This window comes from Hylobates moloch, unplaced genomic scaffold (genome assembly GCF_009828535.3).
Source record: "Hylobates moloch isolate HMO894 unplaced genomic scaffold, HMol_V3 SCAFFOLD_9, whole genome shotgun sequence".
Classification (NCBI taxonomy): Eukaryota; Metazoa; Chordata; class Mammalia; order Primates; family Hylobatidae; genus Hylobates; species Hylobates moloch.
In genome coordinates this window covers 556,694-577,904 of record NW_026652284.1, presented here as the reverse complement: position 1 = coordinate 577,904, position 21,211 = coordinate 556,694, and the positions used below count along the sequence as shown (strand labels likewise).

The following is a 21,211-nucleotide window of genomic DNA, read 5'->3' as shown; positions in this document are numbered from 1 at the left end:
GTAGGACTCCCCGCTCCCCCGATCCCCTAACTTGCTCTTCTCCGGGGAGCCCCGGGGCCCCGCGGCACCAAGAGGCCGAATGGGATCCCGAGGCCACTCCGCCCGCGTCCGCCTCACGCGCCCCTTCAGCGCCAGGGCTGGGGGAGCCGCGCCTGCGCCCCGCGGCGCCCTTGTCGCGGGGTCTGGCTGACCAGGCCTGGGGGCCCGGTGTCAGGCTGGTAGCGGGAAGGAAGGCGCTGGCCTTCCCACCGCCTTCGCCCCGTGAGGCGTCCCCGAGAAGGGCCGCCGTCTGTACCCAGAGGCCCGTGGACGGGGAGCGCCCTGCGTGGTGTTCGTGGCGCTGGCCCGGTCTCCGCGGATCGGAGGCGAAGCCAGCCTGGCCCTCGGGTCGCCCGTCTTTTGTCGAGCTGCCGACATCAGTGCAGTTCCCACCGCCCCTCGCGTTTTCTACTGGACCGTCTGCTTTTTATTGTTGATTTGTGAGAGCTCTTTGCATAGGGGCCCCGCCGTCGCAGCCTGGCGTCCTCGCAGGCGCCTGCCCTCGGAGCGCCGGGTGGGCTGCGGGCGCGGCGGGACTCCTGGTCTCTCTTCCCCGGGGAGGACACCGGCGTCGCTGCGTCCTACGGAGCCGGGCGCCGAGCAGGAGGCGCATCTGGGCCCCACCGGGGCTGCCCGCAACCGAGCACGCGAACGCGCCCTCCCGCCCTGAGGCCGCCGGCGCTGCGGTCGGAGAACCGTAGAGCCACCTAGCTGGGCGTGGCGCGGCGGGGCGTGGAACGGGGCGGGGCCTGGACGGCGGAAGTGCGCAGCCGCGCGGCATTCTGGGGCCGGAAGTGGGGCGCACGCTGCGGGCTGGTGTCATGGCAGCTGCGCGGAGCCGCAAGAGGTAAGCAGCGGGTGCGAGGGCCGGTTTGGCCTCGCGGTGGTTGTCTGTATCCAAGGGGGCTTTTCTTGCTCCTCTCAGCGGGGCTGGGGCGAGCTGGGCCTGCGGGCAGCTGTGACTCCTGCGTGACCCGCAGGCGCCTGGCGGAGCTGACGGTGGACGAGTTCCTAGCTTCGGGCTTTGACTCCGAGTCCGAATCCGAGTCCGAAAACTCCCCAGAAGCGGAGACGCGGGAGGCACGCGAGGCTGCCCGGAGTCCGGATGAGCCGGGCGGGAGCCCCTCGGCCAGGTGAGTGGGGACATGCGTGAGCAGAACCTCCTTGCTTGTCCTGTCCCACCGCGCCACAAGGTTGCTGACCTCGCCTGGGGTCTGAGGGCGAAGGCCTAAGGATCTCCGACCTCTATCCCCCGGTCCTTTCAGCTTAACTTACTCTTTCATCCGATGTTTACTGAGCTCCTGTTCCATGCCATAACCCTGTCCTAGGGAGGCAGCGTATGTTGGTGAGTTCTGCAAAAGTCTCTTCCCGATCTGGGAGAGCTCTCACGTTCTTGGGTGAAATCACCGCCTGCAGTTCGGTAGAAGACAGATAAGTGCTGGGGAGGGAAAGGAAGGACAGAGGGGCTGGAGAGATAGTTGCAGGGGAGCCGAGTTGGTCTGTTAGAAGGAACGGAGGCTGGGCGCGGTGGCTCACGCCTGTAATGCCGGCACTTTGGGAGGCCGAGGCGGGCAGATCACCTGAGGTTAGGAATGCGAGACCAGCCTGACCAGCACGGAGAAATCCCAATTAGCCGGGCGTAGTGGGCACCTGTAATCCCAGCTACTCGGGAGGCTGAGGCAGGAGAATCGCTTGAACCCGGGAGGCGGAGGTTGCAGTGAGTGGAGATTGCGCCACTGCACTCCAGCCTGGGCGACAGAGTGAGATTCCGTCTGAGAAAAACAAAAATAAAAAAAGTGGAGGTGGCTGTTTGAGAAGATGATGTCTGAATTTAAAGACCTCGAGCAAGGAGGCCACACGGACAGTAGGGGAAGCGTGTCTTGGGATTTCAGGCAGCAGAAACAGCAAAGGCCCTGCAGTGGGAGCATTTGGGGAGAGTGCAGAGGTAAACGTGGCTGTGGCAGGAGTGAGGGGGTGAGTAGCGGTAAATGAGCCCAGAAGGGTGATGAAGAGCCAGGTGCCGTAGACCGTCATAAGATTGCCTCGTAAAACAGGGAGTTACTTCTGGGTTTGAGCGGTGGAGTGCCTTGTAGGTGGCAAGGGTGGAAACAGACCTTATATTAACTGAGAGTTGAACTATGTGGTGGTTTGAGAGGAGACACGAATGGTTTTGAAGGTGTTGCTGATGAGATCTGATGACAAGTTGCATGCTGGGTATTAGAGACAGAGATTTGCCTTTAGTCTGAGCCCCTGGAAGGGTGAAGCCACCATCAGGCAAAGTAGCGCACGGCGCAGGCACAGCAAGTCTGGGGAAGACCGCGACTAGGGGGGTCCTAGAGCAGGGTGCAGGCACAGCAAGTCCGGGGAAGACCGCAGCTGGGGGTCCTAGAGCAGGGCGCAGGCACAGCAAGTCCGGGTAAGACCGCGGCTGGGGGGTCCTCTGTAGAGCAGGGCGCAGGCGCAGCAAGTCCGGGGAAAACCGCGGCTGGGGGTTCTAGAGCAGGGCGCAGGCACAGCAAGTCCGGGGAAAACCGCGGCTGGGGGTTCTAGAGCAGGGCGCAGGCACAGCAAGTCCGGGTAAGACCGCGGCTGGGGGGTCCTCTGTAGAGCAGGGCGCAGGCGCAGCAAGTTCAGGGGAGACCGCGGCTGGGGGTCCTAGAGCAGGGCGCAGGCACAGCAAGTCCGGGGAAGACCGCGGTTGGGGGGCCTGTGTAGAGCAGGGCGCCGGCGCGGCAAGTCCGGGGAAGACCGCGGCTGGGGGGCCTGTGTAGTGTGTTTGAGGGTGTGTTGTAGAGACTGTTAGGTAGGAGAGATGGGTCTGTACTTCCTGGCAATCCTCCTGCCTTGCTTGTTGGTAACCCTTGTGAAGGGAGTAGACTGATCCTGTAGGCCACTCCCTGCCCGCTCTACTTCCACTTCCCACTGGGGTCACTGACTTCTGCCTTCTCAGCCGGCGTAAAGGCCGTGCCTCTGAGCACAAAGACCAGCTCTCTCGGCTGAAGGACAGAGACCCCGAGTTCTACAAGTTCCTGCAGGAGAATGACCAGAGCCTGCTAAACTTTAGCGACTCGGACAGCTCTGAGGAGGAAGAGGAGCCATTCCACTCCCTGCCAGATGTGCTGGAGGTGAGGGCATGGGCCACACCAGAATGGGGGCACTTGTGGCCTCTACACTCTCCTTCAGCTCAGCCTTTCTGTGCAGGAAGCCAGTGAGGAGGAGGATGGAGCGGAGGGCGGGGACGATGGGGACAGAGTCCCCAGAGGGCTGAAGGGGACGAAGAATTGTGTTCCTGTGACCCTCGCCATGGTTGAGAGATGGAAGCAGGCAGCAAAGGTGAGCAGCAGTGAGGGGCGGGCAGCCGGCTGCCCAGGCAGAAATCTGACCTTGCCTCCCCTGAGGTGCCTGAGGCTGTGCTGGTGGGAGGAGCTCTTCTCCACTCAGGGGACGCTGGAGCCCTCTTCGGCGCAAGTGACTACACGTTGCTCCTCCTGCTTGCTTGGTTGCCCCAGGACTGTGTGTTCACCTTTGGGTAGATTTCCAGGGGCTTCGTCGGCGCCCCACTCCCCAAAGTCAGCCCTGCTGTGGGTGGGATGGACTGTCTGTGCTTTTGTTGGTTGGTGGAGCTGGGGTCCTTTGAGCCTGTCACAGTGGTTTTTCCAGGGACAAGGATAGGGAGAGCTCCAGATACCACCTGGAGATGGCACTCCCAGTCCTTTCCCTGGGGCTCCTGAGCTAGACTCCCTCCCCTTCCCAGAGAATTCTAGACTTTGTTTGCATTTTTGTTATCAGTATGAGGCTCTGTGCCCCACCCCCCCAACCTCTGCCCTATGTCTGAGGGTGAGGGTGGGGGTGCCTTTCTCTGGGGCCGCCGTTTCCACTCTGCCGAGTGCAGTCTCAGCTCCCCTGACGCCCCTGGTACTCTTGGCTCCTTCAGCAACGCCTCACTCCAAAGCTGTTCCATGAAGTGGTACAGGCGTTCCGAGCAGCTGTGGCCACCACCCAAGGGGACCAGGAAAGTGCTGAGGCCAACAAATTCCAGGTCACGGACAGCGCTGGTGAGCTCGGGGGGAGCCTGGCATCCAGGCTGTCTGTTGCGTTCTCTATCCCGTGAGTACATCCAGGCCTTTTCGTTGCAGTGTTCAATGCTCTGGTTACCTTCTGCATCAGAGACCTTATTGGCTGTCTCCAGAAGCTGCTGTTTGGAAAGGCAGCAAAGGACAGCAGCAGGTAAGACGGGAGGTAGGGAAGGGGGGTGGGGTGGAAGGTGGGCCAGGACCACATACAGGAGAAGCCAGAGGCCCTGTGGCCAGGACAGAGACGTGGCAACAGAGCCAGGCTCTTCTCGGAGACCCTGAGAAGGCAGTGGGGCACGAGGGACCCTTGGGAGAGGCTGGGCACTTGGGGCCAGTTGGAGCGGCCCCACCTTCTTTCATTCCTGAAAAGGGAAGCTGTCTGCTCGGTCTCAGACAGTGTGGAGTGTGCAGCTGCCTTTGCTCTCAGATTTTCCCAGGTTAGGGTTCTTGCTCTCTTCCCCTTCGTAAGGACTTGTAAGTCCTGTCCATGCTCCTTGACCTCTGCACTGTGACTGGCCTGTTTCCTGGAGCTGTGCATGTCTGTAGACAGGGGTCTTATCAATGCTGAGAACCTGAGGGCCTCAACTTCCCTCTTAGAGGAAGATTGGGCAGAGAAGGCCGTGGAGGGTTTTCAGAGAAGAGAGACGCACAGCCAAGCATTTGATAGAGCATGGATCACGCTGGGGTTCTGGGGCCGTGCAGCCATGTGACCTTGAGTCAGTGGAGGCCTAGAGTTGAAATTGCCCCAAGACACCCTCAAAGGAAGAAAGGAGACCCAAGGGAGAGGCCTCACCGTCAGCACCTTGGGGGCAGGAGACAGCGGCTCAGGAGATGGGCTGGTGGTAATGGTCGGGGCTGGATGGATAGAGCAGAGCCATGTCCACATGAAGGCAGTGCTGTCCGAAGAGGACAGGGAAGCCGGCAGATGGGAGTGGAGGGACAGGCAGCGATTGGGGAGCAGCAAGCACTGCAGCCTGAGCCACCAGGTCAGGGACCCCTGTGAGGCAGCAGCTGTACCGGAGGGAGTCAGGCCTTGGGGAGCAGGGCTGCCTCCTGGGTCTGGGTGGGCAGCTGCAGGTGTCCAGCAGCCAGCGTCAGCACAGGTGTGAGGAGGGTCGAGGACGGGGGGTCTTTCTGGGGCCCTGCCCTTTGTTCTTCCTGTGCTTCAGCAGATTTTAGTGAGCGCCTGCTGTGTGGGTGCTGGTAAATGTTTTTTTGTTTTGTTTTTTGTTTTTTCCTTACAAGATAGGATCTTGCTCTGTCGCCCAGGCTGGAATGCAGTGATCATAGCTCACTGCAACACGTACCTTCTGGATTCAAGTGATTCTCCCACCTTAGCCTCGCAAGTAACTGGGACTCCGCCACCAGGCCTGGATAATATTTTGTATATTTTTGTAGAGACGGGGTCTCACTATGTTGTTCAGGCTGGTCTCAAACTCCTGGGCTTGGAGTTTGATCCTCCTGCCTTGGCCTCCCAAAGTGCAGTGACTAGGCCGGGCGCGGTGGCTCACACTTGTAATCCCAGCACTTTGGGAGGCCGAGGCGGGCGGATCACGAGGTCAGCAGATCGAGACCACGGTGAAACCCCGTCTCTACTAAAAATACAAAAAATTAGCCAGGCGTGGTGGCGGGCGCCTGTAGTCCCAGCTACTCGGAGAGGCTGAGGCAGGAGAATGGCGTGAACCCGGGAGGCGGAGCTTGCAGTGAGCCGAGATCGCGCCACTGCACTCCAGCCTGGGCGACAGAGCAAGACTCCATCTCAAAAAAAAAAAAAAACAAAAACAACAAACCAAAGTGCAGTGACTACTGGCGTGAGCCTCCACACCTGCCCTCTGATTTTCTTTTCTTTGTGCAGCAAATGTGGGCCAAAGGAAACCAGTCTACGGCAGTTGGTGGTGCCTGGCAGACCCCAGAGGCACCGAGTACCAGCTCCTGGGCTTAGGGGCCTCGTGTGGTCTCGTGGTGGGGATGTGATCAAGGGGACCTAGGAAAGGTTTACGTCTGAGAGAGGGAGTTGGAGGCTGGGACTTCTGGGGACTCTTAGGGAGGTGGCCAACCCTGGGCAGGGCAGACAGGAGTTTAAGGCCACTGAAGAAGGGGCTAGTGCCCTTGAGAGGGTCCTGCTAAGCCCGCGTGTCTGTCCAGCCGTACGGGCTCTGAGCTTTTTTGAGAGGAGAGACGGGGGTCTCTGCAGGGTTGTGGAGGCTGTGCTGGCCAGGGCATGCACCACATGCTGAGCAGCCTCGCGTCTGAGCCGTGGGGCCTCCCAGACAGGGATGGGTGGTGTCTTTGCAGGATGCTGCAGCCATCTAGCAGCCCGCTCTGGGGGAAGCTCCGTGTGGACATCAAGGCATACCTGGGCTCGGTCATACAGGTGCTGTCCTGGTGGGGAGGGCGCGGGGGCCTGGCTGTGTCCGGTGGTCCCGTCCTTTTTTGTATCCCGGAATGCATGGGTTTGGGGCTTCACTGTCCCCTCCTGCCCTCAGCTGGTGTCCTGTCTGGCGGAGACGACGGTGTTGGCAGCCGTGCTGCGGCACATCAGCGTGCTGGTGTCCTGCTTCCTGACCTTCCCCAAGCAGTGCCGCATGCTGCTCAAGGTGGGTGGCCCAGTCCCCTCCCCATGGCTGTCATCGGGTCGGGGGGCCACGCGGCTACCCCTACCACATCCCACTCCTGGCCAGGGCACAGGTGGTGCCCACACTCCACTGGCTCCGCTTGGCTAGAGAGGCCACAGAAGCACCTGGCCCCCACCCCCACCTGCCTGGGCAGCGTGGCTCAGTCCGTGAGCAAAGCCACGGTGATGTTTTCTTACCGGTGTGATCTCACATACGTCGGTGTGTCTGACGTGGTAAACTTTTGTGGTCCTCTTCTCACGAGGAGCAACGCACCTGTTCTGTTCACTTCTGTAACTGAGCTCCTAACTCACGGCTCCCCCGAGGTGCTTTGGGAAGAGCTGGTGGCCATGAGAGCCTTTTCCTGGCTGGGGAGGGCTGTGCTGGCCCTGGGGCATCCCCACTGAGGAGGCTGGGGGGCCAGCAGTGACGTCTGACCTTCCGCAGAGAATGGTGGTCGTATGGAGCACTGGGGAGGAGTCCCTGCGGGTGCTGGCTTTCCTGGTCCTCAGCAGAGTCTGCCGGCACAAGAAGGACACTTTCCTCGGCCCCGTCCTCAAGGTAGTGGTGGGCCCTGCATCTGTGTCCCTCAGCATCTGCATTGGAAATCTCGGCCTAAGGGCGGGGCAGGCTGCCTTTGTGGTTGGTGCCCCTGCACTGGGCCGTGCACTGCAGCTCTGAGCAGACCCGGGCCCTTGGATCACGGATGTCCCACAGAGCACCTGGGGGTGGTGGGCAGGGAAGAGCGCCCTCGGCCTTCTCAGGGCCCCACCTGGACCCTGCTTCACACAACTTCCCCAGGTGAGGGCCTCCCTGGCTGGAGGAGGACACTGAGTGTTGGGACCTGAGGCCATGGCCAGGGTACAGTCCTACTGCCCGTCCCCAAGCCATGGGTGGCCTGCATGTGGGGACCCTCAGCCCCCAGACAGGCCCAGTGTGCAGCAGGAGCTTCTGCCCCAGCTTCTCCCAGGCCTGAGGCTGGTGGGCACATGGGGGTGGGGGCTGTGCGAGGGGCTACGGCTCTTCCTTGAGGCCCAGCTCTGAGGGAAAGGCCCAGGGGGGCCTGGAGTGGGCGGTGGAGGTGCATGGCCCTGATCCCAGGTGGCTCTGACGCGGGTCCCTCCGCAGCAAATGTACATCACGTACGTGAGGAACTGCAAGTTCACCTCGCCTGGTGCCCTCCCCTTCATCAGTTTCATGCAGCGGACGCTGACGGAGCTGCTGGCCCTGGAGCCGGGTGTGGCCTACCAGCACGCCTTCCTCTACATTCGCCAGCTCGCCATACACCTGCGCAACGCCATGACCACCCGCAAGAAGGTGTGTGGTGGGGCCTTTCCAGGTTCATGCTGGGCATGGGGTGGGGCAGCCCAGGTGCCCGACCCAAGGCAGGGCCTGGGTCTCCCGGAAGCCCGTCTGGAGACAGCCCAGCACCCTGGTGCAGTGGGTCCTGGCAGGTGGGGGAAGGGTGGATGGGTTGAGACCCCGCGTGCGAGGTGAGGAATGATTGCTGTGCCGGACCGGGAGGGATGTGCGTCAGCCTGGCCAGTAGCTGAAGTGGTTCTGTCTGACCAGGAAACGTACCAGTCTGTGTACAACTGGCAGTACGTGCACTGCCTCTTCCTGTGGTGCCGGGTCCTCAGCACTGCGGGTCCCAGCGAAGCCCTCCAGCCCTTGGTCTACCCGCTTGCCCAGGTCATCATTGGCTGTATCAAGTGAGTTGTGGGGTGGGCAGGGTTGTGCGGGAGGGTCAGGAGAAGCAAATTTGCTGGGACTGTGTGGGTGGTGCCTCTGGCGTTCAGGGCCTTGGGGCCTGAGTCTGTGTCCTGGCCATCCCTGAGGAACGGCTGGGGTCCCTGTACCTGCTACGGGGAGATGCTCTGCATTCTGGAGAGCTAGGGCTGGTGGGCACCTGTGACATGAGCTCCTCCAACAGCGATTTAGCCGCCTGGGGTGCCACCCGGCGTGTGTTCTGGGGGCTTGTGTGCAGTTTGCAGTGAGTTTGGTTCATTACGTGGGGTTCTTGGGTGGAACACATCTGATGCAGTGAACTGCGTTTTGGGTGTGAGCACTTAGGAGGGTCCGGGCATGGTAGGGGCTGCAGCAGGAAAAGGTGGGAGCAGCAGTTTGGCCGGACGCTTCTGTGGCCTCTTTGGCCAGGAGGGAGCATCTGTCTGGCTGAGCCTTAGAAACTCAAGGCTGGGAAGGGGGGTGGGAAGTCCAAGGGAAGAAGCACGAAAGCTGGGAACAGAGAGGAGAGGAGGCAGGAACAGATGACTCCTGGCACTGTGTTAAAATGAAATTAAGCTGAAAACTGCGTAAGGTGCCTGCAGCCCCATAGCTGAGCAAGGGGTGCAGGTCCCTGGGGTTCAGACTTGCCTTGTCCTGCTTTAGGGATCTGATGTCGGTGAGTGGGGAGGGGGTCCAAGACAGTGGGGGAGGGGCAGGGGCTGCCAGAGCCGGGGCCTCTGCTCACTTGGCCTTCCCACCCCCAGGCTCATCCCCACTGCCCGCTTCTACCCACTGCGAATGCACTGCATCCGTGCCCTGACGCTGCTCTCGGGGAGCTCGGGGGCCTTCATCCCAGTGTTGCCTTTCATCCTGGAGGTGAGTGAGGCTGTGATGGGTGTGTGGCACCTCTGCCTGCTCCTGTAGGGAGCATCTGCTGCTCAGGGCGTCTGTGCTGAGTTGTCCAGCGACCTCCCAGAGCCCTGGCCTCCTCCTTGTCACGGGTGTCATGAGGACGGTGCTCCTCCGCGTGCTAGGGGCAGTGTTGGGGAACGTGGGGCCACTGGGGATGAAGGCAGCTGCTGCTAGGGTTGTGCTTGAGGATGCCAGGACCTGACCCTGTAGGTGCTTGCCCAAGACTGCAGTCTGCAGGAGGAGAGCTGGGCCAAAACCCAAGTCTGATTGCTGAACTGTACACTCTGAAAGGCCCTACCCTGACAGTTGTGTGCATGTGTATGCATTTGTATGGGGGGGGTGTGTATATCTGGGGGGTTGCATTTGTGTATGCGTGCATGCATGTGTGTGGGTGCACCATCTGGGCGCATGGGTCTGTAAATTGTGTGTGTGTGTGCATATCCATGTGTGCATCTGTTTGTGTGTGTGTGCACGCACATCCATGAATGCGTGTGTGCCTGCAGGTGTGTGCATGCGTACACTTGTGTGTACCTTTGCGTGTACCTTTGCATGTGTGCACCTGTGTATGCATGTCTGTGTGTATACCAGTGTGTACCTGTGTCTGTGCACCTGTATGCATGCACGTGTGTGTACCTGTGTGCACTTGTGTGTATGCATATCTGCATGTGTGTACCTGTGTGCACGCATGTCTGCGTGTGTACCTGTGTGTGCACTTGTACGCATACACATGCGTCTGCGTGTGCACCTGTGTGCATGCATTTGCGTGTGCATGTGTGTACCTGTGCATGCATGTACCTTTGTGTGTGGGCACCTGTGTGCATGCATGTGCGTCTGCGTATCTGTGCACCTGTGTGCACCTATCTGCATACATATGCGTCTGCGTGTGTGCACTTGTGTGCATGCATTTGCATTTGCATGTGTGTACTGTGCATGTGTGCGCCTGTGCGTGTGTACCTGTGCGTGTACCTGCGCACCTGGGTGCATGCATGTACGTCTGCATGTGTGCACCTGTGCATGTGTGCCCAGTATGCTTGCACATGCGTCTGCATGTGTGTACCTGTGTGCCTGCGTTTGCGTGTGTACCTGTGTGTGTGCGCACCTGTGTGCATGCATTTGCGCCTGCGTGTGTGTACCTGTGCGTGTGTGCACCTGTATGCATGTACGTGCTTCTACATGTGTGTACCTGTGCGTGTGTGCACCTGTGTGCATGCATCCTTGCACGTGCACATGCCACTCAGGTGGGGAAAGGTTGGAGTCCGAAGCTTCGACATTCAGTGGGTGGGTTCGGCCCCAGCCCACTGTAAATTTAGGGATTCAAGATCTCCACCCTGTTTATCTAATGAGTTCTCAGCCTCATGAAGGCCCAGAGTCGTGTCACAGCTGTCCTTGGGGCTGGGTCCCCAGGTTGCCGGGTCCAGAAGGTATGGAAGCCCCAGGCACGTTCTGATTCCCCTTCCACCGAGGCAGGGATGCTGAACGTTCACAGGAAGCCACGTTCACTCCCATGGCAGCCAGCAGTGGTCTCTGCCTACCAGCCCTTGGCCTGGCCCCTGTGTCTGCAGGCTTCTAGCTCTGCTGCCCAGCTCCAGGCATGCTTTGTGTCTGTTTACCCTGCCCAATCTCCTTGGCTGCGGGCTTTCTTACTCTCTTGCAGCGTCTGTTTCTTCACTTGTGCACTGCCCTGGTTCACTGCAGCCGCACCCTGCAGGCCCCTCTCACGCAGGGATGCAGGCCTCTCCTCTCCGGAAAAAGCAAACCCTAAAGACTAAAGCAAAGCTGTAGGCCGTGCCTGCCCTTCCCCGGTGTCTGGACAGGAAGCCAGTTGTCTGCCCATACTTCGGCCCAGGCTAGAGAAGGGCAGTGCCCTCCCAGAGGTTCATCAGTACCAGGGCGTTTTTCCATCTGGACCTGAGCTCAGCTGTCTGGCAGTCACCCCTGCTGAGTGGGGTCTCTTGCTGGGGCCTCCACCCTTGGGCCCCCCATAACCTGCTTCTGTCCTATGGGTGCCCCAGCATGTACCCTGGATCTCTCTGGTTCACAGCCTGAGGGCTCCTGTGTGAGGGGTCTCCTGGTGGTTGGGGAGAGGTCACAAGACTGAGAGGCTGGGCTGACTCCTCTGCTCCTCCTGGCATGTCCTATGGAGGTGCACGGCCTGTGGCTTCTGTGGAGGGTATGGGAGGGGCTCCCCAGGCCTCCCTTGACCTCCATCCATCCCGTCCCGTGTCCGGCCCTCTTTGCTGTCTTTGCTGTTGCTGCTGCATCCTCTGGTTGCTCGGGACGGAGCCCCATGTGGTGTTGCCGTGCTGAGGGCCAGGATGGGCCTTAGTGCCATGTTGTCAGGAATGGGGGCTGTCCTGGTACTCTGTGTGGCAGGGATCTCTAGGTCTCCAGACGTGGGTCCTTAGTGCTTCCCAGGATTTTGGGAGAGGGCCCATGTTCCTGATCCTTCCCTGCTGATCAGAGCCCCACTTGGGGACACAGCAGGCTGTGTGGGGCCATGGGGCTGGGACCATGCCTAGCTGCTCATCTCTGGTCTCGGGTTAGGTCTCCTCGTGCTGAAGCCTGAGGACCAGGGTGATCAGGTCCAGCCAGGCGTGGGGCCGAGGGGACCAGGGGGACCAGGGTGCATCCAGGCGTGGGGCTGAGGGGACCAGGGGGACCAGGGTGCATCCAGGCGTGGGGCCGAGGGGAGCAGGGAGACCAGGGTGCATCCAGGCGTGGGGCCGAGGGGACCAGGGGGACCAGGGTGCATCCAAGCGCGGGGCTGAGGGGACCAGGGGGACCAGGGTGCAGCCAGGGGGACCAGGCACGGGGCCGAGAGAGCCTGACACGGCCCTTGGGGCAGATGTTCCAGCAGGTCGACTTCAACAGGAAGCCAGGGCGCATGAGCTCCAAGCCCATCAACTTCTCCGTGATCCTGAAGCTGTCCAATGTCAACCTGCAGGAGAAGGCGTACCGGGTGAGGCTGGCCTCCCGGGGAGGGGCCTGGGCAGTTCCCAGGGTGGGCTTGGGGGTGCTGAGGTGGATGGGAGGGAGCTGGCATCCTCCGAGTTCGAGCATGGACCTTCATGGTCTCCCAGGGCTGGGGGCCCAGGGGCCCCTTCCTTACAGTCCCTGCCTTGGAGATGTCGCTGCCCTGACAGCCTGAGGGGAAGGGGCCTGAGTGCCCAGCCCCAGCCTCTCCCTAATGCACTCGGCCCTCTCCCCTGCTCTTTAGGATGGCCTGGTGGAGCAGCTGTACGACCTCACCCTGGAGTACCTGCACAGCCAGGCACACTGCATTGGCTTCCCGGAGCTAGTGCTGCCTGTGGTCCTGCAGGTGTGTGTCCTGCCCACACCGGCTTGTGGCCGATTCAGACTGTCTTATAATGGGCTTGGCTGCCCCCGGCCGGTAGGCGGTGCCCTTGTCCCGAGTACCAGGGGCCGAGGCAGAGCCTGACTGCTGTAGAGGCTCCATGCTGGCAACCCCACCCGTAGGGCCCCCGTGGAGGGGCTGATGGGGTGTGGGAGCCTGCGGGTGTCCTTGGGGCCCATGGGGGCTCTGACGAGGGGTTCTAAGCCATTCAGGAGATTTGGGGGCAGGCCTGGGCAGTGGGCTGAGGACCCTGGGAGCACAACAGCTTCCTCCCCGGTGGGAACCACAAGGCTGATCTTCACTTCGGGGTTGGGACTGAGCGTGCCGACCCTGGCTCAGGCTGGTACCCTGACCACACACTTCCCCAGGCCATCCTGGGTGTGGGGAGTGGGTAGAGTGGCTTCTCAGGTGGCAGGAAGGCCTGGCCTGCCCCGCCAAATACCCCCAGTCAGCCTTACAGGAAGGCCCAGCCTGCCCCGCCAAATACCCCACGTCAGCCTCACCTTAGGTAGAAGTGGGGTGGAGGAGGGGGTTCTCCTTGTCCTCAGAAGTTCTTCTGGGCCCCCACGGGAGGTCTGCTTGCTCTCAGCCCTGATGTTTCCAGCCTCAGGGAGGCCTGTGCCTAGTGGGAGGGGTGGGGGCCCTGCTGTCTGGCCCTGGTGTCTGGAATCAGATGTGCTGACTATAGGTTTGTGCAGTGTGGGGAGGAGGGGTCTGCTCACCTGAGCCACAACTGGTCAGAGGCTCATCCAGATACAGGTGTGTGCATGTGTGTGTACTCAGTCACACATGGCCACACACGTGTCACATGCACAGAGCCGGGACCCCCTTTCCGGAGGGCACTCACAGCAGGGGCCACAGCCTCTGTTCTTCCCATGTCCTCTTGGGAGGTGATGCCCGGCACTGGGGCATCTCTGCTGCTGGACTCAAGGGCTTGGGGTCGGCGTCTGGAGTAGGGGTCAGAAAATGTTTTTGGTAAGGGACCAAATGGTAAACATTGCTTCCCACGGATGTTCAGCTGCACAGGCAGCTGCAGGACCATGCAATGGACACGTGTGGTTGTACGTCAGCGAGACTGTATTTTAGTATTATTATTATTTGAGATGGAGTCTCGCTGTGTTGCCCAGGCTGGAGTGCAATGGTGCGATCTCGGCTCACTGCAACCTACCTCCTGGGCTCAAGCGATTCTCCAGCCTCAGCCTCCTAAGGAGCTGGGTTTACAGGCGCCCACCACCACACCCGGTTAATTTTGGCATTTTAGTAGGGATGGGGTTTCACCATGTTGGCCAGGCTGGTCTCAAACTCCTGACCTCAGGTGATCCACCCGCCTCAGCCTCTCAAAGTGCTGGGATTACAGGCGTGAGCCACCGCGCCTGGCATAAAACTTTATTTCCAGAGGTGAGCAGCGGGCAGGGTTGGCCCAGAGGGTGGGCTGATTCTGCCTCTGCCACCCCAGCAGCAACAGCTATGCACTTGAGCCCTGAGATGGGACCCATGCCCCCTCCTGGGGTATCCCCGTGGCCACCACGCGTAGTTTTGCACGGGACCTGGGCCAGCTGTGCACATGGAACGGCCCTGGGCTTCAGTGGCTGACCCCTCCCTTCCGCAGCTGAAGTTGTTCCTCCGGGAGTGCAAGGTGGCCAACTACTGCCGGCAGGTGCAGCAGCTGCTTGGGAAGGTTCAGGAGAACTCGGCGCACATCTGCAGCCGCCGCCAGAGGGTTTCCTTCGGCGTCTCTGACCAGCAGGCAGTGGTTAGTGGGCCCTGGGGGTAGTGCCACCTGAGGGCACCTGCCCGGGTGTAGCCCCAGCTACATGTGGGGTTTGCCCAGGGTGAGGCATGACCCTGAACTCCCCCAACCCCCCAGGAAGCCTGGGAGAAGCTGACCCGTGAAGAGGGGACCCCCCTGACCTTGTACTACAGCCACTGGCGCAAGCTGCGTGACCGGGAGATCCAGCTGGAGATCAGTGGCAAAGAGCGGGTGCGGCTTGGCGAGGGGGCCTGGGGGTGTGGTGTGACTTGCTGGGTTTCAGATCTAGCTCACTGTGACTTGAGACCAGGGCAAGGGTTTGGAAACAGTGCCAGGCTTGGAGAGGGGATAGGTGTTGCAGAACTGGCCAGAGCCAGGCGTTTCCAGGGAGGGGAAGCCCGAGGCTGCACTGGGTTGGGGAGGCCACACCCTCTCAGGCCTGATGGGCTGGGGGCTCTGGGCAGGTGGAGTGGCTAGACTGACCTCATCACCCAGGCCAGCATGTGGGCACCAGGGGCAGGTGGGGAGAAGCAGGAAGGGCTCTGCCTTTGACCTTGGACATGGGATGGATAACTTGGAGAATGGCTTTCTGATTCGGGAACAGAGAGGGGACTAGAAATTGGCCACACAGTCCTGGTGGTGGGTCTGGTGATGCCTGGCCCTGCTGTGGCCGCCAGCCCTTGTCCTCTCCCACCTGAGCCCTTGGCTCTTTGGTCTTCCAGCTGGAAGACCTGAACTTCCCTGAAATCAAAAGAAGGAAGGTGGCTGACAGGAAGGATGAGGACAGGAAGCAATTTAAAGACCTCTTTGACCTGAACAGCTCTGAAGAAGACGACACCGAGGGATTCTCGGAGAGAGGTGGGTCTTACCTGGTGCTCCCAGGGGAAGGGTGGGCCTGGAGGGCTCTGCTGGGCTTCCCGGAGCCACGAGGGCCACCTGTACCCACCCTGCAGGGCTCACCCATCTCTGGCCCGGCTGGGGCCAACCTCAGTGTTCCCAGGCTTCTGGTGCCAGCGCCTTCCCTCCTTGAAGTAAAGGCCTACTGGGATTGGTAACCCTGTCCCCAGGCCTGTGACCTCCCAGTTCCTCCCCAGGGCTCCTCTCCACCTGCTGGAAGTCAGCGGAGGGGTGGGTGTTGTGAGCCTGGCCACCTCCTGCCCCTGCTGTGACTTTGCTGGTGGACTCTGCTCCTTGTTCCTCAGGGATACTGAGGCGCCTGAGCACTCGGCCTGGGGTGGAAGAGGATGAAGAGGACGAGGAGGACAGCAGCAACTCGGAAGGTGAGTGGTCTTGGGGTGAGAGGGTGTGGCCCTGTGAGCCCATCTGGCGGGAGGGCAGAGCCACGTGGGCCGGGCGGGCAGGGGTTTCTGGGCCAGGTTTTTCCCTCCCTGGGGAGGCCAGGCCAAATGCTCTGTTCTCTGGCAGCCAGCAACAGCGGCAGGGATAAATTAATTAGTGCCGTGATTAATTAGTGATGAGTAACTCTCAAGGCTGGCTTCCCGATAAAGCAAAATTTATGTAGCCTCCATCTCTCCCTACAGATGGAGACCCAGACGCAGAGGCGGGGCTGGCCCCTGGGGAGCTGCAGCGGCTGGCCCAGGGGCCGGAGGACGAGCTGGAGGATCTGCAGCTTTCAGAGGAGGACTGAGGCAGCCCATCTGGGGGCCTATAGGGGCCGCTGGGCTGGTGGCCAGTGTTTCCCCATCTCTGGCAGTCAGGCCTAGAGACTGGCGTCTGTGCAGCTGGGGGAGGCAGTCGACAGGGGACAGACTTTATTATTTATTTTTCAGCGTGAAAGACCAAACGTACCGAGACCTGGACTGGGCTGGGCTGGCGTGGGTGCTGAAACCCCACAGCTGTGGGCTGTTGAAGTCAGTTCCGCGGGGGAGCTGACCCTGACGTCAGCAGACTGAGACCAGTCCCAGTTCCAAGGGGAAGGCCTGCAGGCCCCTGGCCCCTTCCACCACCTCTGTCCTCCGCCTGCAGACCTGGTCCATCCGCATCAGGCTCTGCATTCACTCCCCCAAGTCTTTGGAAATGTGTTCCTTTCTTTTGAAGTCACAGTTTCCTTTAAAACTTTTTGTTTTGCATCCAAAACCGAAAGAAATAAAGCTGTGGGAGGCAGCCCATTGTACTGAGTGGTGGCTCCTGGAGATGTGTGTGGCCCCACCCCCTGCCCCCGGCAGCCTCAACACAGAGGCTGGGAAGGGTCGGGGGCCCCTGGAAGTAGAGCCAAGGTCCCATTCTCCTGCTTGGGCGAAGCTCGACCCGCAAGGGCGGGGCCCCCTCCATAGGGGGACGTGGCTGTCGTGGGGGACAAGGGCTGCTCTCCTGTGCCGAGTTCTCGCTCTGGGGCCCGCAGGGTTGGTGGCTGCATTGGCAGAGCCACGGGGAAGCTGGCCACGTAGAAAACTCGGCCCAGGCGCCTGGCCACCTGCAGAGAGATGGCCTGCTGGGGGCTGGTACACACCCACCCAGAGCTTTTTGCCCAGCTGTGGTCTGGAGACCCTGACCTCACTCCCCAGTGGCTCACCTGGGCCCGGATCTTGAGGGCGGGCCCCAGCTTCAGCCCCATGGTGCTCAGCAGGTGCTCCTCTGTCAGCAGCGGCAGCGTCTCCCCGTCGATCCCCTGCTCCCTGAAAACCTGGAAGATGAGGGAGGGTCAGGACCGGGTGCCTGCTCCATCCTCCAGCCCAGCAGAGCCAAGGGGAGCTGTTTGTGCAGCTCGCGGAAGTTTTTGTAAAACAACGATCATCTGGGTTTGAGTCGGTGTCAGGCAGAAGACACCTGGCCAAAAAAAAGGTGGGGTGCACAGTCCAGGCCCTGCTACGCACTGCTTTTAGGGAGGGAGAGGGCGTTGGGGAATAGCCCTACCCCACCATCCTTTCCAGGGAGGTAGTGAGTGCCAGTCAGCTCCAGCCCCGCCCCAGGGACTGGGGCTCCCCTTACCCGAGTGTACTCTCCACAGCCAGACAGTCCCCCCACGAAGCTGCAGACGTCATCCACGGTCCACTTGCTGACGTCCTCAGGGGCTGGGGCCTCCTCCCCATCCGCGGAGAGTCCCCCTACGGCGCCTGAGTTGTGGGGTGTGTTACTAGGGCTCTGGCTGGCTTTCCCATGCCCGCCCGTCTCCTGACCGTCGTGTGCCCCAATTGCTCAGGTGTGGGACGGGTGCCTAAGGGGGATTTTCCTCCCCACGGCCCCTCCTCCCCCCAAGACCCTTCCACAGGCGGCCTGCCAGTCCTGTGCCCTCTGGAAGGATCTAGAGTGTGGGGGTGCCCACCTGTGTGGAAGTAGGGGCTGACGGCATAGGGGAAGCCCAGGGGCAGCGGAGGGGGCAGTGTGGACCCTGGGAAAAGCCCCTTCCCCTCGGCGCCGGCCCCTCCAGGTGGAGCTTGGCCCGGAGTGGGCCCCCTGCACCCAGCAGCTGCCGTCTCGGGGTCCTCTCCGTCCGAGTCTTTGGGGGGCTCGTCTTCCGAGCCATCTTGTGCCCAGAGCCTAGCCCCTGCCATCTCCTTGGACTCGCTGGGCCGGGCCGAGGCAGAGCCGGGACCCCCTTTCCGGGGGGCTCGCCGGGCAGAGTCCCGGGACGGGGTGGGGGGTCCGGAGCCCGGGGGCCCCTGAGGGGGCAGGGCCAGCAGTGGCGCCGCGCCGTGGTTCAGCACCAGCAGGGCCCCGCGCCGAGGCAGCTCCTCGGCGCCGTCGTTGGGGCGCAGGGGGGCCTCGGGCGCCAGCAGGTGTGGGCGCGCGCCCTCCAGCTCCTTCTGCCGCAGGAGGTCGGCGGGCAGCTCCAGCCTGGGTCGGGGGTAGACGCGGGTCAGTCGCCTCCCGGGCCGCGCGGCCCCGCCCGTCTCCCGCACCTACCGGGCCAGGTTCTGCTTCCGCAGGAGCTCCTGTTGCCGGGCGAACATCTCCGCCTGGGCGGGGGGCAGGAAGCCGTAGCCTGGTGGGGAGGGGGACAACGCGGGGTCGGCGGGTCCGAGCCCGCCCTTTGCAGCCCCCTACCCCGTCCGTCTCGGCTCCGACAGCGGCAGGGACGGGTCCGCGGGCCTCCACGCGGGATCCCAGGGGACGCGCACCCGCCTCCTCACCTGGGGTCTGGCACAGAGCCGAGGGCACCCCCAGGAAGGGGGGCCTGAGATGGGGGCCCAGGGCGATGTGAGGGGCATTCTGCGGCGACAGCAAGGGGGGCGGCTGCGGCAGCTCCCTGTGGACGGCAGCGCAATGAGCGGCGCCCCCCCCGCCCCCATTCCCGTAAAGGCCCCGGCGCCCCTCCCCCGCCGCCTCCGCTAATTGCCGGCCCCGCGGGCGGTCGATGCGCAGCTCGTTACGGCCCCAGGTCGCGCGCCATCCCCGCCCCCGCCGGCGGCGCCAATTAATCTCGGCGGCGGCGCGGAGGCGCTGACCCGGCGGGCGGCGGCGGCTGCAGCGGTAATTACTGCGCGGGGCGCCGGCCCCGCCTGCTCCACTCCCCTGCGGACCCGAGCGGCGGGGGAAGCGGGGGCGTCAGCCGCAATCCGGGCGGCGGTGGAGGCAGCTGCAGACGCCGGGCTCAGCGGCCGGGCGGGGACTCGGTCTTCAGGCGGCCCCTCCCTCCTCCAGGCCCCCCGCCCCCGCCCCGCCTTGTCTCCTGGACCCGAGAAACCCGGGTCTGTGCCGGGAACAGATCCGGCGCCGGCGTCTAAATTTGAGCGCCAGCCAGGACCCCCTCCGCCTCCAGCTCTGAGTCCTCTGGCCGACCCCTCACGACTGACCCCTGGGTTCCAGACTTGGAGCTCTCCCTTTCTCTGGCTTCTCCTCCAGGGAACCCCCTGATCGGCCTCAGCCTCCCTCACGCACCCCAGTAGCGCCCTCGACACTGCAGCCCAGATCGGTGTCACACCCGAAACCCTCTGCCCGGACCCGAACCTAGACTTGAACACAGTGCTTGGCACACTCGGGGCGCGTGCTGGTGGCTGAGAACGTGGGGGTGCGGGCCGCACCCCAGAAACAAGCAGAAAACGGCAGCCACCCCAGTACCTCTCCGAGAAGGACGGGGCGGCAGCTGGGGCGGCGCCCTCCCGGTGCTGAGCCAGGCCCTGCTTCCGACGCTGACCTGCCGTGGAGGAGGGTAGGTGGGCTTCCAGGCCACTGGGGCCCCTCAGAGCTGCGGCTGCCACCTCCTGCCGGACCCTCAGAAGATCTGGGTGGGGGACAACAGCAGTGACCTCCCCGGCTATACGCCCCCCCTCCCCAGCCCGCGTCGTATCGTAGAACACCGAAGTGGAGAACTGACCACACCACTCGGCCGTGTTCGGCCCCTGGGCTGGTCTCGGGCACGGGGCAGGAGGATGGGCGGCCACAGGGCCGAGGCGGCAGACAAGATGCTGGGCGGGGAAGGGTCGGGAAAAGCTCTTCCCCGAAGGGGAGCCGGGTGCCTGGAGGCCTCTGGCCAGACAGGCAGCTGAGCCTTGCGGGGAGGGGCTGTGCAGAGGTCCCCAGGCCACAGCGCCTGCGGGGCAGCGAGAGAGTCCAGGAGAGCCAGCCGGGGGCTGACCGCCCAGGGGACCCCCTCCTCGGTGGGAAGCAAGAAAATCTGAGGTCCCCATAGTAGACACGGCTGGCCAAAGCTTGTCACAAAGGCAGCGCCCGTGCATGCACGCCACACTAGCACAGGGGTCGCCCAGTCCCAGCTGCGCAGGGTCACTATCCCGCGTGGCCACACTCGCCCCAACGCGCACGCAGCGCCTGCGTCTAAGGCGCCGCGTCCCAGGTCTCTCTGCCTCTCCCTCCCGCCCAGGCCCGGGAGTCCTCGCAGCCCCCACTGTGCAGGCTCCGCCAGCTCCACCGCCGCCTCTGTTTATAAATTAATTACCCGAAAGCGGAGGTGGGTCCCGCCCAGGGCCGGGTGCCAGCCCGCAGAGCCCAGCCGGCGCGGCCGCCCGCATCGATCCCAGCGGGGCCCAGCGCCCCAGCGCTCGCGGCCGGGGTTATTTACAGCCTGCTCCGCGGCGGGGCGGGGGCGGCGGCGCGGCCTGATTGACAGCGCGCTCCCCAGCGGCCGGCGCCCCCTCCCCCGCGCGGCCAGCAGAGCGGCCCCAGGCAGAGCAGGGAAAGCAATTGAAAAGGAGGATTTTTAAATTATTAACATTTGGTGAATTATTCAGGCTCTTGGTGCCTGAGCTGCCCTGGGGGACGGTGCCTGGTGTGAGGAATCCTGCCTCCTTTCCCGGCGCCCCCACCCACCTCTAGCCGGAAAAGCCAAGCTCCCCTGCCAGGCTGGCGGCTGGGGCCTGGGAGGCTCAGTGCAGCGGGCAGGGGGTCCGAGTGCATCCCGGAGTGACCCTGGAGAACGTCCTGAGGTGGGGTGGACAGGGTCAGAGCCGACCCAGGGAAAGGGGCAGCCCCTCCAGCTGGGGTCTCTTCAGCACCTGGGGAGTCCTGGTGGCCAAGTGCCCACTGCACCCAGCCCGGCCTTTCTGCTCACTGCCCCTCCCCAGGATCCTGGGGCAGGCATCTGGCAGGTCAGCGTCCCCTGGCTGCAGAGACGACTCACAGACCACAGGGTCCAGGAGCTTGCTCTCCTCAGGGGCTGCTGCTGAAATGCCCACCGCCCACCCTCACCTGGGTCCACCCCAGACTCCATTTCTCCATATATAAAATGTGAGTTAGTCATGAGCCTGGGGACCTGGGGGACATGGAGGTGTGGCCAGGGGGCAGGATGTGTGGCAGAGGGGATCCTCCAGGGACCTGCATCCAGCCT

General features: G+C 62.6%; 2 protein-coding genes across 4 annotated transcripts in view; one reads left to right on the top strand and one right to left on the bottom strand.

Annotated features, from left to right (window-relative positions):
* Positions 1-257: 257 nt before the first annotated feature.
* NOC2L (NOC2 like nucleolar associated transcriptional repressor) lies at positions 258-16,554 on the top strand. The gene is made up of 19 exons (XM_032758540.2): positions 258-886; positions 1,020-1,172; positions 2,990-3,164; positions 3,241-3,372; positions 3,974-4,094; positions 4,176-4,266; positions 6,408-6,486; positions 6,599-6,709; positions 7,172-7,285; positions 7,853-8,041; positions 8,297-8,436; positions 9,217-9,328; positions 12,210-12,323; positions 12,582-12,683; positions 14,329-14,472; positions 14,587-14,700; positions 15,192-15,327; positions 15,672-15,749; positions 16,011-16,554. The coding sequence occupies exons 1-19, from the start codon at positions 861-863 to the stop codon at positions 16,115-16,117; spliced, it is 2,238 nt and encodes a 745-aa protein (XP_032614431.1). The 5' UTR covers positions 258-860; the 3' UTR covers positions 16,118-16,554.
* Positions 16,489-21,211, bottom strand: part of SAMD11 (sterile alpha motif domain containing 11) — a 19,241-nt gene continuing 14,518 nt past the window's right edge. For 2 of the 3 annotated variants that reach the window (XM_058444037.1, XM_058444038.1), the window contains exons 8-13: positions 19,489-19,651; positions 18,561-18,676; positions 18,334-18,412; positions 17,753-18,264; positions 17,419-17,543; positions 16,583-17,113 (exon numbers count right to left, since the gene is read on the bottom strand). In XM_058444037.1, coding sequence (XP_058300020.1) covers positions 16,658-17,113; positions 17,419-17,543; positions 17,753-18,264; positions 18,334-18,412; positions 18,561-18,676; positions 19,489-19,651 — 1,451 coding nt within the window. In that variant the 3' untranslated portion in view covers positions 16,583-16,657. Of the gene's footprint in view, positions 17,114-17,418; positions 17,544-17,752; positions 18,265-18,333; positions 18,413-18,560; positions 18,677-19,488; positions 19,652-21,211 lie in introns of all 3 variants that reach the window. The other variant, XM_032758541.2, reaches the window with a different exon arrangement.

Coding starts and splice junctions, on each gene's coding strand:
- NOC2L (XM_032758540.2), top strand. CDS start 861: ATGGCAGCTGCGCGGAGCCGCAAGAG. Junction 6,710..7,171: donor AGTGCCGCATGCTGCTCAAG/GTGGGTGGCCCA, acceptor GACCTTCCGCAG/AGAATGGTGGTCGTATGGAG. Junction 15,750..16,010: donor GGACAGCAGCAACTCGGAAG/GTGAGTGGTCTT, acceptor CTCTCCCTACAG/ATGGAGACCCAGACGCAGAG.